Here is a 13,516-nt window from a genome sequence, read left to right as displayed (position 1 = left end):
GAGGGGTCAGAGCTCAAGACTCTTTACAAAGTATGCACTCAGGATTTTAATGAGTCACAGATTGCCGTTCTCTCTCCTGTGTATGTATGTGTGTATGTGTGGGTGTGTGTGTGAGTGTGAGTCCTTGTGTGTTTAGGCTGGTCTCACTTTTCCATTACAACATTTGCATTTTATCCCCATTGTTGGTAGCTGCAGTTTCCTACCAAATATGTCTTGCGGGTTGGTGCCAGTGTTCTGTAATCTCACTCACAAAGACCCGGAGACAGTTGTAACTCTATATTTAAGCAGAGACCTTTTTACTGAAAACTTTCTGTGAGTGCTGACTGTGACATGCCAGACCTTAAATCTGTCTCCCTGCCGGATAAATACAGATGGAGTGAGTGGAGAAACCTGATGCGTACAGGTGCTAAATGCTATTTCCCAATTAATCAATTAATTGTTTGATCTATAAAACATCAGAAAATATTGATAAAAGCTCCTCACAGTTACCCAGAGCTGAAGGTGATGTCTTCACATTGTATTTTTTTTGTCTGATCAATGATCCAAAACAATTTTACGCTGATGTAAGATGAGGAAAAGCAGCGGAGCCTCACATTGAGAGGCTTAAGCATTGAGAGCATTGTTTCCCTTTTTGGCTTGAAAAATGGCTGAAAGCTGTTATAATCAATAGCTAATCAATAAACAGCTGTTTAAATGACTACATGTGTAAGAAAGGAGTCTTAAATCACAGTGAATTATTACCTGACTTTGTAGTTTCCCTGAGCTCAATGGAGCATTTTAGTGTCTTTCAGCTCATTGATTTGGTTATTGGTTCAGTGTTACCGCTCCTTTAAGCACAGTTTGGGTTGTTTTAAGAGTAGAAGCTGTAAAAAGCTGCTGTTACAGATACAGTCAGAGAGCAACTGGTTATAATGGTGGAGCGTTTAGCAGCTAAAGAGCCAGATATTTCCCTCAGGAGCTGGTGGAGACCAAACACAGAGCTAAAAGAGAGGAAACACTGGACTTAGATTGATCAGGTTGCCACAAACACAACTTCAAATACATATTGCTGTATATCTGCTGTAGTTTCAGGCTACGTCCACACTACTACGTGTTTTAAAAGTTTTAAAATGCATCTCTGTCACTACGTTTACGCCAGGCGTCCACATTACTGTGGTACAGTACACAACACCGCCACAGTTAGAATCTGCATCTTAACACTACAACTATCTTTGCAGTTCCTCATTCAGAGTTACGGAGCTAAAACACTGGTCTGGTCAGAGTCTTAACAAAGTGGCAGTGTTGTGTTTCCAGCTTGTTTCTGCTGCACCAAAGTTGCTCCAAAAAATCTGTTACTGCAGGTTTAAATACAGCGAGGTGCTGTTGAAATTGCTTATTATAGTTTATGCCAATCATAGAGTCACCGGGCTTACATGAGATTTTTTAGATTAATCCTCGGTAGTCATTTCGCAAATGGTGTCCTGAAGAAAAAAAAAGAAGATGGATGGAGCTGGGTTTCCAGCTTTGTCTGTCCATTCGCTCCTTCCATCATTTACCGCTGCATAAAAACTAAAGACTCTAAACTGTTGCTCACAGTGATAGAAGAACAAGAACAGACACACAAACACACACCTTTTACACCTTTGACACCCAGTTTATTCTTGGGCTGACACCAGTCAGGCTTAAAAAAACCAAAGCAGGAGGGTGAAAGAAAGAAAATAAGGCAGAGAGAAAAGAAAGGGGTAAGATGGCTGGCAGAGCACTGAGATAGATCCTGTGTGGAAAAACCAAAGATGATTTTTCCTTTGATGTGGCAGATGCACACATCCATAACAGGCCCTGTGAGAGAGCAGGAGACAGAGAGGGTGAATATACCTGCCATCTTTATCCCTTTTTTATGGTGTTGCAGGGGTATGAGAGATATGAAATATAATGAGAGGGGACGCCATCTGACAGCGACTGGGTGAACATCGAGCGAGAGGCGGAGAGCTGAGGTGTAGGTTTTGCCCCCACAGCCTCATCTAACAGTGCGACCAGGTTCAATAAAAGGAACATTTTTAAAGAGGAAACTGGTTTGTAAGATTTAATCCGTCACAGAGCTGCTGCAACGCCAGATGGGAAAGGGCTGCAGGTTATTACAACCCATGGTTACGTTTTGTTGCTAGGTGACATCTAGTGGTCGTAGTAATTACGACAGGAGCGAAGGGGAAAAGTGCGGTGACGTAGTATAAAGAGAGACAAAGTCCACGTCAGGAGGAGGTTGTGGTGGATGGATGAATACGACACAGGAGAGCGGTGCTCGATTCCCATGTGAAAGCAGCAGTTTATGTTGTTTCTATTATCCATGACCAACTTAACCAAGCCATGACCGTTATTATAGTAACCATGGCGACAAAGTTGGGTATGCCACTCTCGGGAGAGTCCGCGCGTTTATTCTTGTAACCAAGACAACCAAGTTCCGGTGCGCCCACTGCTGTACAAATACTCATGACAATGTTTAACCACACGTTTAGCAAACCATTCAGGCTCTGAGTCTCTCTTCTGATTGGCTCTTCTGACTGTTTTCAGAGTGAGCAAATAAAAATGAAGCACATTTCAGGTAAACACTCAAACACAAACCAAATTCTGCAAGGTTTGGATGGTGGGTCCAGGTGGGCGGAGCTTCGGGCTGAGGGTGGTGACTGTGTCGTTGTGACATCACAAAGTTAGAGAAGTTCTGACGGCTGGTTTTAAGGCTCAGTTTCTGAATACAGGCTGTGTGCGTTTCTCTGTGGACTGAGGCTTTGATACTTTCACAGTATTAATATAGAACTTAGACCTGATCTATAATCAAACTACACATGGACATCTGCCTTTAGTCAGATTCAAAACTCTCAGACTCTGTTTCCTGTTTAAAGTCTGTACATGTGTTGCTAAGTATTCCTCCACTGTAACTCTCTCTAAAACTCTGCATTGCAGCCATTAAGACCGCCTGACTGTTGATATCTGTGGATAGGTAATTTAGCTGAGCAGGTGGGTAGAGAGATAAGTCTTTTCACACTAATAAATCCCTTTGCAATGAAGCAAAGTGAAGTGGATTCAATTTGGGAGGGGAGTAAAAAGCACAGAGGAAGAGCCAGGTAATTGACCACCAATCAGAAACTGATCTGATAGTGTCTGTAAAAGCAGCGATTTGGCCAGTAAAATACCCTGCTCCCGAAAGCATATAAATAAATGAGCATGATGTGATGTTGAAGCGGTTTGATTTGTGGGACGGGAGGCGAAGACGACGCCGCTGCTGTTTTTATGACGCTCAAGCTAAAACTGAGGCAAATAAATGATCACGTCTGGTTGATGTGAATCGCCGGAGAATAACCTGATGGTTGCGTCAGAACGATGTTTGTGCAGAAAGACATTATTATAGCAATAGCGTCGTTTCACAGCCACAGGCCACAGCTATAATCAAACACACCCATCCAGACTAATGCAGGGAGAGAGTCACTGTGTCAGACAACTAATTGCTACACTCAGTCTCTCTCTTTCACACACATACACACACTTTCTTCTTTTGTCTTTGCTAATCTAATCTGGCTCAGCAACTCTCACTTTGAGGCAGTTACCTCCACCTCCCCCTCTCCTCCTCCTCCTCTTCCTCCTCTTCCTCCTCTCTGGTTTTCCTCCAGTAAAGGATGTTCGGGGTTTAATGAGAAGCCGCTCATTATTGCTTCCCGTTTGTCTTTGCTCTCAGCGTTCATTCTTTTCTTCTTGACTTTCTGCTGCTGTTGCTGCCGAGGCCCCACAGTGCAATGTCAGAGAGTTGTTAAAATTCAGCTTTGTTTAGAGGACAAACGTTACATCAACTGTCTTTGTCTCTGGATTCAAGTTCACTGGGTTTATTGTCACGAAACAAACCAGTCACAAACCAGCTGAGGGTTGTCAATAGTGATAGATTTCGTCCAAAAAAACAAGTAAAACAAATTAAAGCAACAATGTGCAATGACTTAAACAAGTAATTTATTATCAAAATTGCAATCGCAGGTCGATTAAACGTTTGGTTAGAAAGTCTCATCTCATGGTGAAATTATTCTACGTAGCCGGAGGAGTCGATCGATACAGAGTGATCAGAAAATTAGAAAATCAAATCTGTGTTTTCACCCGAAAACATTTACTCATCATTGACCGTTTTCATTGGTCGCCAGATTCTTGGAGGCGTGGCCACTTTGACAATGATTCGTTGCGGTTTGAAAACTACACAACAACAAAAACATTTAAGTAATGAAGCAAATAATAAATGGATTATTGTTTATTTCCACAATAATGATAGTTTAGCAAGAACTAGACCCTACTTTAAGTTTCCTTTATAGAAACCTGATAATGTCTAATACATCATTGTTTTATAATTATAAAAGTTTCAATGTGGGCCTCAGAGGGTTAACTTACTGAAATATATATATATTTTTAATATCTTTATATATATAATATATATATATATCACTCAATGTGATAAACAAACGCAGTTTTTGTTTTTTGTTTTTTAGCCCAGAGCAGCGTCTGCAGGTTTTAATTTCAGGCTGAAAACTGCAAAAACACCCGAGGCTGTTTACAGAGCGGCCCGGTCCAACGTTTTTCAGGGTTGAAGAAGTCATAACCTCAGAGGCTGTTTACAGGTTTCCATCAGCCTCTCCCATCTGAAATACGGAGACAGGGCAGAAGAAAAAAAAAACAATTTAAGAGAATCAACTTGAAACAATAAGTTCAAGGAAGTGTCACAATAAAAGACCTACACAGTGAAAACAGGCAAAGACGTAATCCACACAATACACATCGCTTACTGTGCAGCACTTGCTTTGGAGCTATGCTGTGTGTGTGAAGAGTTACAAATGCAAAACTAATGTTGACAAAAGAGTGTGTGTGTGTGTGTGTGTGTGTGTGTGTATTGTGCACTATCGAGTGTGATGGCTGATGGGATTGAGGAATTTCTGGCTCTGTTGCTTTCGAAGCTCGGGGCCCAAACACATGACGAAGGGGCCCGGGGCTCGCTCTGCTGGAGACTAGATAACTTTTGGTTTTTGGAGGGGTTGATTGGACAAAAGAAGCATTTTTGAAGAAGTTGTTACAGGAGTTTTCACAGTTTTCTGATATTTAATCAATTGAAAAAATAATTGAGATTTAACTGATATATTGAGAAATGACAGAAGTTGTTAAAAAAAAGACTGAAATTTGGTTTCTTTCCTCTGTTTTTTCCCACCAGACATGATGGAGCGGTGGTGGGCGTGGCAGTTGGCCCTGGTCACCCTGGCAACCATTTACGTCAGCCCCTCCCACGGCCAAAACGCCGAGTTCCTCTCTGACACACTGATCAACAACGTGGTGGCCAACCCTCGTACGGGCCGGCTGTACGTCGGCGCCGTCAACGCCCTCTACCAGCTGAACCCCAACCTGGAGGTCGAGTCCCGCACCGAGACGGGGCCCAAGCGGGACAACAGGCAGTGCACGCCGCCCGTCACCGACGCCTGCGAGGAGGCCACGGACACCAACAACCACAACAAGCTGCTGCTGGTCCACGAGGCCAAGGACGTGCTGGTGGTGTGCGGCAGCGTCTTCAGGGGCATCTGCTCTCTGAGGAACCTGAGCAACGTGGAGGAGCTGCTCTACTTCAGCGACACCAAGGGGGAGAAATCGTACGTGGCGAGCGCCGAGGAAAGCGTCTCCGTAGTGGGGGTGATGTCTTACTTCACCAAGGATAGAGACAACTTCACCGTGTTCCTGGTGAGGAGGGAAAACACACACACACACACACACACACAAACACACTCAATTCAGATTGCTTCATTTTGTTTCCTGAGGTAAATAAAATGAATATGAATGATCACCTCCATCTGTGATATTGTGTGAACAAACACAATAAAACTGCAATTTGTAGAGAATGGAGAAATTAAATTGGGAGCCATATGGGGGATGAGAACACTTGACATTCGTCCCGAAATTTCTTCACGCAGAGTCAGTGAATCACAAGATGTTCTTTCGAAGCTGCATACAGCTGCTTCTATGATGCCATGTTGATGCGTAAACCTTCCTGCAGTGGGACCAGCCAGGACCCTAGAGGGACTTTTGTAGTTTTTTGCTGACTTACTCAGTCAGTTTGATGTCAATAAGTCTTGAGGGAGTTGAGTTTTGGAAGTCAAGTCCAAAGTTGCGAGTCGGAGATTGGCGAGTCGGTTCCACCAGATTCAAATATCTCAAAAACTATTTGGTGGGTTGCCATGAAATTCGTTGCATATATTAACCGGTTCCCCTGCAGCATATCCGAATCACTTCGGTGATCCTTTTGGAGAGAAAGACCAATGTTAACTCTTGTCTGCATGATGTCTTTTCTTTTACTGAAGTTAGCATGCTAACTAGCTAGCCCCGGCCTGTCTCATCACTTTCATTAATCTTTTCATCTAACTTACGGTCTAAATGTCCCTTCACCTATGTAGGTTGGTAAGGGGTACGGCAGCCATGACAGCACCAAGCTGATCTCCACCCGCATCCTCGAGGACTACAGTGACTGGGTGGTCTTCGACAGCATCATCGAGGCCTCGGCGGTCCAGGCCAACCCCTTTTTCCTGCGGTACCTCCACGACTTCCGCTTCGCCTTCAAAGACAACGGCTTCGTGTACTTCCTGTTCTCGCGCACGCTCGGCGTGCAGGACACCAAGAATTTCACCTTCATCTCCCGGATGTGCGAGGACGACCAGGGTTATTACTCGTACACCGAGCTGCAGCTCAACTGCAGCGCCACCAACACGTACAACAAAGCTCAGGTAATGATGTTGCACTCCTTTGGGCTGTCAGCGTTTTTATTAAAAGGGCAGCAGTGAGTCGGAAAAACACATTTGGACATTTTACGTTTGGATGAGTTTGTCTTAAATTGGCACCTTTTTGAGAACACCTGGGTCCTGACCCCTGAAAAATTTGATAAATTGGATTTAACATGGTCTTGAACTTGAAATAGCTTCCATTTATAAGGTCTCCACTATGACCGTGCCTTTGTTACATCAGATAAATACACATTTTCAGAGTGAATACCTAATATTCAGTGTTTTTATCTCCTCCTCGTCTCCCAGGCTGCCTATGTAGCAGCACCAGGTGAAGCTTTGGCTCAGAATATGACCAAATCAGGCCTGTATGGACCCGTCTCAGCCTCTGACAAGGTGCTGTTTGTCACCTTCACTTCTGATGAAGACCCGTCTACTTCGGCCATGTGTAGGTGTCACCTCAATGCTTCAAAACACGTGTTCCTGACTTTGCAGAAGGTCCAAACATTTAAATGAAGTTTTGCCATTAAACAAGGAAAGATGAGGGTTTGGACGTTGTTATTTTTTCCCCAGATGATTTTGTTCAGCACAAATCTGTGTTGAAATCTTAAGTTTGAAGTTTGTTTTCGACCTTGGAAATAGCAGCTGAGAAACCAACTTAACTTTATTAAATGGCTCTTCTGGAGCTTTTGATCATCTCTAATGATCTTAATCAACAGACGGAGCATCTTTTCAAAGTGCATTCTTGATCTTAAACCTCTGCTTTTAAGCCAACGTGGATGAAACATGAACAGAACAGAACATCTTCATTTATGGATGAACTCCATCGGGCTGTGAAGATCATGTTATGTGACCGAAAGCTCCAGAACAGTTGATAGAAGTTACTGGAACCTCTGAAATTGAAATTATTCTACTCAACCAAAGGAATTTATCAATTCAGAGCGATCAGAAAGTTAGAAAATCAAATCTGTTTTCACCGAAAACATTAAGTCATCAGTGACTGATTTCATTGGTCACCAGATTCTTAAGAGGCGTGGCCAATTTGACGATTATAGTGGAAAGTTTTGTGCAAGTGTAACCTAATCAGGATTAGAGCTGAACCAATTGGTCCAGTGGTTCTCAAAGTGGGGTCCAGGGACCCCCAGGGGTCCTTGAGGTCCTGCTTTGTTTACCTGAATATTTTTGGGTTTGAAGACTCTAGGAAACTGTGATGGTCATTTTTTGACAGCTAATCGATTAACTGAGAAAATAATCAGCGAGATTAATCGATAATGGAAACAACTGTCAGTTGCAGCCCTAATCAGGATGTACACATGTATTTCTGAGTTCCCTGCAGTATATGTAGTGCTGCGGCAGTGTGGTCAATTTAAATAGCTGAGGCATAAATCTTTAAATCCCTTTATATTTTTGCATTATTCATCCTCATGCAAATCCCCAGAATTCCCAAGTTTTAGGCGGTCACCACAAATCAGCATAATTGTGTAGCACATTTTCTTTTATCAGAATAACAGTAGAAATAATGAGGAGTTTTCAGACTCGGCTGTGTCTAAGTGCTGTGTTCGGGCTTTGTGGTTTTTGAGGTTTCATTGTTTGGCTTGTCAGTAAACATGGACTCAGATGTGTCGTTTTTCATGTGTGTTAAACAGAGCAGAGGAAACAGTAGGAAACAGGTACCGACAGTGTTTTTGCTCCTGTTTGCAGGTATGTACCCTCTGCGCTCTATTAATAAGAGGCTGGTGGAGATAATAGGAGCCTGTTACAGCAACAACGGCATCATTAACGAGAAGTCTGCTGTCTACTCGCCTTACTCCTCCAAGTCTGAAGAGCTGTGCAGCAGCAGCAGTAATCAGGTGAGTGTCAGAGATGAAGAGAGACTGAAAATACAAAGAGATGAATATTGTACGAGTCAATAGTTTTATTTATTATTTCATATTAATATTAATGTTTCACTATTTTAATCTCCATTCTGCTCCTTCAGAATAACATGGCCATCAAATACAAATGCGGAGCCGAGTTCCTGCCCTCCCCGATGGCCAGCAAGGCCGAGTTCGCCTTAACATCGGATCCCTCGTTGGTGCGGAAGGGTCACATGACGGCTGTGGCCGTGGCTGTGGAGATGGGGCACGCTGTGGCGTTCCTGGGCACCGCCACTGGAGAGGTAACGGCCGCCCAGCTGATGCTTCTATCAAACGTACAGTTCAACAAATGTGGACAATAAAGTTTCCAATATTAGATCAATTATAAACAGATATTTAGATGAAGGAAATTCCCGAACGATTTAAACTCAACACAGGTAAATAAACTCATAAGTGTCTCAAAACTTTCTCCATGTAATAAACACCAAATTACATAATTTTTCTAGCAAATTTTAGGAATTTTTCTCGGAAAATTATAAAATGTAGATAGAGATAAAGCCTATTGTTTTATAATTTAAAGCTGCATCATAGAAGATTTGTCTATAATCATACATTCATCAGTCATGTAACTTCTCTGTGAAGAATATCACATTACCACTGACGTATCATAGATTTAGAACATAGTTTCCTCATTAAATCTGTGTCCAGCAGGAACAGTAATGTGACATTTGACACGTAGTGTGTGCAGGTCGTAGTCTCAATTTAAATGCGTGTTCATGCAGTTCTTGCGTCTCCTGCAGGTGCTGAAGGTGCATCTGTCGGCCCATCCCGAGGTGTACGGGCGAGCGCCGGGCGACGTCACAGGAGACAAGGTCAACAAGAACCTGTTGTTCGATTCCAGCCTCCGACACCTGTACATCACCACAGAGAAAAAGGTCAGACTGAACGACGACTGATTGATTATTCTTTTTTTTATTAAGTCCATTTCTCTCTAACACCTCGGTGTCGCCACATGAAGAAGGTCACGGACTCAGACTTCTACTTTTTCATTTCATCCATCAGGTCATGGATTTAATGAGTGTTTAATTTATTGGGTCTGTCTCATTTGATCATTTATTCATTCGTTCAACTAACACCGATACATCCGTCTACATTACCACACAGAAGTCACTCATTGATTTATTCACTCCGTTCTCCTTCTCTCCGTCCCTCTTTGTTTCCCTCTTTGCTTCTCCTCCTCATCCGTCACTCTTTCCTTTTTGTCCTTTCATCTTTCAGGCGGCCATCGTTCTCTGCCGCCACACTGGAGCTAGAAAATGATGTTATTGATTTAGAAATGAATTAATTAGAATGCACTTCAAGAGGGCAATTCACTTTAATCAAGTCAAGTGACGATACTCGAGCCTGTTCCATCTGCTGATTTAAATTTATTAGCCCAGCCTCCTCTTGTCAAGAGGGGAAAATTATTTACACAGCTGGTTGGGAGAAGTTCTCCACTAAAATACTGTCCACCCAAGACCTTCGCTTTACAGGGAAATTATGCATGGGGTGAAGGAAAATGGGTTGAACACTGAAAACTGTTAGCAGCTAATTCGGCTACTTGTAATGGCGCCAATTTGCCGAAATGTAAGCAAATAGAGGCTAAAACAGGCCCTGCGTGTCGTTCACTGTAACATCTCCTTCATAATAAAAGCCTGTCCAATGTGTGCAGATCACCAAGGTTCCGGTCCAGGCCTGCCACCTGAAGACGGACTGCCAGTCCTGCGTCTCCATGAAGGATCCGTACTGTGGCTGGTGTGTGCTGGAGGGAAGGTGAGCCGCTCGCACCGTTTGTCTGAGGTTTCAACGATAATTAAGAGCGTTTCCATCCATTTGGGGGACGATGTTAATCCTTAAAAATGATTCCCATCAACCTCAACTTGGGTGAATTTTGACCAATAGCAAGCCGTCTTGTTAGAACTGACCTTTGAGGGAACAGACTCCAAAACTGAGGAAGTTTTCAGAGCTTATTAGCTGTGTTGCACCATCCAATATTATTGACTCCTGTGGTTAACAGAGAATTATGAGACAGCAATCAATTGTACAAATGCATCTTTTGCATGAACTGTGTGAACGTGGGGCGACTGTGGCTCAGGAGCTGCAGCGGTTCGTCCAGTCCCCATGTCGAAGTGTCCTTGGACAAGATGCCAAACACTAAATTGCCCCTCATGTATCAACAGCTTGTGAATGTGTGTGTGTGTGTGTGTGTGAATGAGTGAATGTGACTTGTAATGTACAGCACTTTGAGTGCTAATTAGCTAGCTAGGTTGAAGCGCTTGATTTCTGCTCTTTACTGAACCACCAAGGCCAAACAATCCCACACGTCTGTCAGATCCAGATTATCGTTTGGATCTGGTCCAATTTCTACTCAGTCATAGATCATAGATTTTTTTTTTAACATCAAAATCCAAACATTATTTGCTGAGAAATGTGAAATGTCGCAATGTTGAGGAAAGTGATAATCCGCCCCTTTAACCGGATCAGCACCCATCTTCAATGTGTTCATCACAGGCCCGTGCCTCTTCCATCCACCAAGTTTGGTGAAAATCGGTTCTCTACTTTTTGAACAAGTAGCCCTGCAAGTTAGCGTCAATCACCAAGTCTCATATGAACTGTGCCACTGTCCGGTGTGACCGGGTCTTAAGGATTTAAAAGTTTGTGGCCATGAAAGATTTTACATTTTTTACTAAACAAACATCAAAAAAGGTGAAAGACAGAAAGAAGGAAATCTGATCTGAGTGATCTGTTTACTCCCAGTCGTCTCCATGGTCCCCAATGTTTATATTAATTACACAAAGATAACGCTATCGCCATCACTTCTCCAGCGATTTGATGAAACTCATGTGTCGCTGAATCATTAGTGAAGTTTGATGTTATCACCCTCTGCTCCACAGGTGCACCAGGAAGCAGGAGTGCAGCAGGTCGAGGGAGGAGAACACCTGGCTGTGGTCGCCCAATCAGCAGTGTGTTCAGATCCGGGCCTTCGACCCGCCGAACCTCAGCTGCAGGAAGACTCAGCAGGTAGGAGAGATGTGGATGGCGGAGGCTGTGAGTGAACATGGTTAATTCTCTCTGAGGAGTGGATTCCCCCCTGAGCTAAAGATCGGTTCTTGCTGAGCTCTGCTTAATTTAAACCAGTCAGACCTCCTGGAACCCGCTCAGAGTCGGAGGGGGCTCTGTGTCTGTGTTGTCAGCAGCATTTCAAACAGCTTCTTAACCTCTGGTATGTGGACCCCCCGGGGGCCCAGGGGAGGGGAGAAAGGAATAAAGACATTTTTGATTCACAGTGACTTTATAACGTACAACTTTTGGATGTGAGCCAGATATACATTGCGTAGAATCTACACAGTTTGTGCTGACAGTCCCTTTGAAGGGGAAACGGTGCTTCCCTGGAAACGTTCTGTCACATCTAGAAGCTGCTGGATTTGAATCCGATAAGAGCAGCCAACAGTGCGAACTTCAGTAAGGTTTCAGAACAGCTCTGTTTGTCACTGCCCTCTTCACACCGCTTTGAGTTCCCCGGTCACTTAGTCAAACATCCGTCAAAAACCAACATCCTCTTCTAAACATAAGAAGAAAGCCACAACACAGAGTTGAGAAAGTCTCTGTTCCAAGGCTGAATCTTTACCCCCCGTTTACATCTGGTATTAATATATGATCAGTATCCAGATAATAAACGATCTAATCTTCCCTTTGCATTTACACTTGATATCTTTTGTTCTTGTTATTGTTTCCATTGCAGTTTTTTCCGCAAAATACAAGCAAGAAGTCGACAAAACACATTTGAGAATGATCTGTGTTTCCACTGAGTGATGTTATGAGAATAAAGCTGGGTTTTCTCCTCTTGTGATGTTGTTCCAATTAAAGATGGTGACGGATTTCCAGCATCTGCTAAGTGTTAGGACGATTGTATCCACCACAACGGCCATTGTAGTATTTAATCGAAGACGACGAAGACATCTGGCGCACATAATGACGAGCCCCTTACATCTGACAGCGGCCATGTGTCAGGGATTTTTGGGGGAGATAATAGTCCGCAGTGTTTTTGGATGTTATGTTTCCGTTTCACTTTTGCGAGATTCGGAAAGCAGGTTGATGGAAACACGGCTAGTGAGAATCAGATCTCTGTCCTCCGGAGTAAAACCTGAGCGTGAGTAATTTGAGGTGGCGGCAAATCACCTGTAGGTTTCAAAGATTACGTTTCCGCCTTCCTCAGACTCAAATACGATGCTAGCCAGACGAGCTCCAGCCAGACTTTTTTCCTCATCTGGATAAAGCGTCAGGACACAGATCACATTTTAACACCAGGTGTAAACAGGGTGTTACAAACTTCAGTGGGATTTTTAATGAGTTTTTTCTTACGTCTGGAACAGAACCCAGGAGCACTGCGCTCACGTCAGCTCTACAGGTTTACCTAAACCTAAAGAGCTTCACAGTCCTGAAAAGATTTGATGACACAGGTTTTACTGAAGAGTTTTCATGCTGAAAATGCTGTTTTTTTTTTTCTCTTCACTAAAAAAATAATATTAAAACTCTATCTTATCATTTCTGCGAGGCTTAAATGATCCCAGCAACAGCATGAAAGTAAAGTTGAGCAAATTAATCTATAAAATTTCAAACTAAAATGCTGAAGCAGCCGTTATGTAGTGAAAACTAGCGTGGTGCATTTCTCTATTTGAACCTGATGAATCAACTTTGTGAATCAATGAGGAATTGATCAGTGTGCTGCCGTAAAGACTCGTCGTCCTTCAAGACGTACAACACCACACACCGTCGGCGGCTTTTTCCTCCCATCATGCCTCTCTGCTCGTAGAATAACAAAGACTTTACCGCTCTTAGACTTTGAAATAAAGACACATGATG

General features: G+C 43.2%; 1 protein-coding gene across 2 annotated transcripts in view; it reads left to right on the top strand.

Annotated features, from left to right (window-relative positions):
* LOC111225043 (plexin-B2-like) overlaps nt 1–13,516 on the top strand; it is a 176,042-nt gene that overhangs the window by 125,211 nt on the left and 37,315 nt on the right. For both annotated transcript variants that reach the window (XM_022749789.1, XM_022749790.1), the window contains 8 exons: nt 5,210–5,727; nt 6,438–6,764; nt 7,068–7,206; nt 8,460–8,608; nt 8,737–8,916; nt 9,415–9,549; nt 10,326–10,426; nt 11,548–11,674. In XM_022749789.1, coding sequence (XP_022605510.1) covers nt 5,212–5,727; nt 6,438–6,764; nt 7,068–7,206; nt 8,460–8,608; nt 8,737–8,916; nt 9,415–9,549; nt 10,326–10,426; nt 11,548–11,674 — 1,674 coding nt within the window. In that variant the 5' untranslated portion in view covers nt 5,210–5,211. The remainder of the gene's footprint in view (nt 1–5,209; nt 5,728–6,437; nt 6,765–7,067; nt 7,207–8,459; nt 8,609–8,736; nt 8,917–9,414; nt 9,550–10,325; nt 10,427–11,547; nt 11,675–13,516) is intronic.

Source organism: Seriola dumerili, unplaced genomic scaffold, assembly GCF_002260705.1.
Source record: "Seriola dumerili isolate Sdu_G_001 unplaced genomic scaffold, Sdu_1.0 BDQW01000138.1, whole genome shotgun sequence".
Lineage (NCBI taxonomy): Eukaryota > Metazoa > Chordata > Actinopteri > Carangiformes > Carangidae > Seriola > Seriola dumerili.
Note: the sequence above shows the minus strand (reverse complement) of the source record. Positions and strands in the feature narration are given on the sequence as shown.